Raw genomic sequence first — 2003 nt, forward strand, 5'->3', positions numbered from 1 at the left:
ATGGAAAACCAAACAAGTGCAAGTGAGTTTGTTCTCTTGGGACTTACAAGTGACACACACCTTCAAAGCTTCCTCTTCTTTGTGTTTTCAGTTGTTTATTTCATCACTCTGTTTGGAAATATGGTGATCATGATTGTGATAAGTACTGATCCCCACCTTCACTCCCCTATGTACTTCTTCCTTTTTTTACTTAGCCCTCACAGACATCTGTTATGCTACCACCGTTGTTCCTTATATGCTGGTGAATTTCGTAGTGAAGCAGAAAACCATTGACTTCAGTGCCTGTATTATCCAGATGTCCTTAATCCTTCTCTCAGCTGGCAGTGAAATTTTCATGCTCTCAGCAATGGCATATGACCGATATGTTGCCATATGTAAACCACTACACTACCAAGAGATTACGAACAAACTTGTCTGTAGCCAGCTGGTGGGGGGGTACATGGGCAATGGAGGCCTTACACATTATAAACACACTGCCAGTGCTAAATGTGCAATTCTGCAAGTACACAGAAATCAAGCATTTCAGCTGTGAGTTGCCCCCTCTCTTAACTGTAGCTTGCGGTAGGACCTTCCTCAATAAACTTGTTCTTCTGTCTTCTGCTGTGATCTTTGGGTCAAGCTCCTTTTTGCTCACTCTCATCTCCTACATCTATATCATCTCTACTGTCCTGAAGGTACAGTCTGCAAAGGGCAGGCACAAAGCTTTCTCCACTTGCAGCTCCCACCTCATCGTTGTGGTTTTGCTATACACAACTGCTCTGTTCCAGTATAAAAAACCCAGTTCAGTCTTGTCATTCATTCTAGATCAACTGTTTTCCATCCAGTACAGCATTTTAACCCCCATGCTAAATCCCATCATCTACAGCCTGAAAAATAATGATGTGAAAAGAGCTTTGGGCAGAATGTTAGGGAAAATTCAAGTTTTGCAGCCAGTGTAACTACCTCTAAGCCATACTTTTCAAATAAATGCAATTTAAAATATGGAGCTATAAAAAAGCAACCTGTCCTATATGTTAAGGGATATTAAGAGTGGCCATCGTCCCACAGCTTTGGATCCAAGACTCCATCTTGCCTGGCCGCTGGAGCCCAGTCTGGTGTGCTGGGCACCTGGGGTCTCTGCTCAGGCTGAGGATCATGGCTGACACTTATCCGTCTGCAGGTTCAACCAGTAGCGAAGCTGAGCATGTGCCCTAAAGGACACTGACATGGCCGGTCACACAGACTGCCACAGACACAGCACTGCCTTCAGTAGCACCTACATACTGGACCCACATAACACACAGGCACACACCCCCTCCTCCTCTGGGGCTGATAAAGACTAGTGCAGGTGCACACACACATACAACACTCTCCAAGTTCAAAAGCACATGCACATTCGCAGGTCCCCTGTTCACCAGCATGGCCTGTCTTCTGCCCAGTACCCCTGCCCTGGCCCTCTTACCTGCCCTATGGGTTCCCCACTCACTGACTGATCTGGCCTGATGCTTGCTGCAAACATGCAACACTCACCACTCACCCCAGAGGCACTCCAGACTCACAGGTCCTCCTGGGTGCCAGCATGAACCCTCTGCCCACCTGATACTCCTGCAAGGACCTAGGTCCTTCTACTCGCTGGCTGGTCCAGCTTGAAGTTTTCTGGTGAATACACATGCACACACACCCCCCCACACACACACTGTTTAGGGAAGACGACATTCGCCCTGCAGCAGCTAGCACCAGGCACACGAGCTGTGACCCGCAGTCCCACTCCAGCCACCAGCGTGGAGTTCCTCACTGGCCTCCCTCACCCAAGTTGCCCCCAGTAGCTGTTTTTGGGGACACACGCTGTTCCTGCCCCAGTGGCTAGTAGCTCCTCCTCACGCCAGTAACTAACACCACTGGCCAGGGGCACCCACACCCCTGGCCTGTTGCCAGTAGCTGGCACCCAGTCCACTCATGCTGGTTCCCCCAGTAGGTGGCAGTCCTTGCAGCACTCACACACAGGACAGAGGGTGAGGTTACGC

The 2003-nt window shown here is 49.5% G+C and overlaps 1 protein-coding gene across 1 annotated transcript; it reads left to right on the forward strand.

The window, feature by feature from the left end:
• LOC148050211 (olfactory receptor 5V1-like) lies at positions 1-938 on the forward strand. The gene is given in 3 exon segments (XM_087744162.1): positions 1-195; positions 197-430; positions 432-938. Coding segments are annotated over 3 exon segments (936 nt in total).
• Positions 939-2003: the final 1065 nt, after the last annotated feature.

The sequence above is a fragment of the Nipponia nippon genome, unplaced genomic scaffold (assembly GCF_047370975.1).
Source record: "Nipponia nippon isolate SJK-2023a ecotype South Korea unplaced genomic scaffold, ASM4737097v1 scaffold_9, whole genome shotgun sequence".
Lineage (NCBI taxonomy): Eukaryota > Metazoa > Chordata > Aves > Pelecaniformes > Threskiornithidae > Nipponia > Nipponia nippon.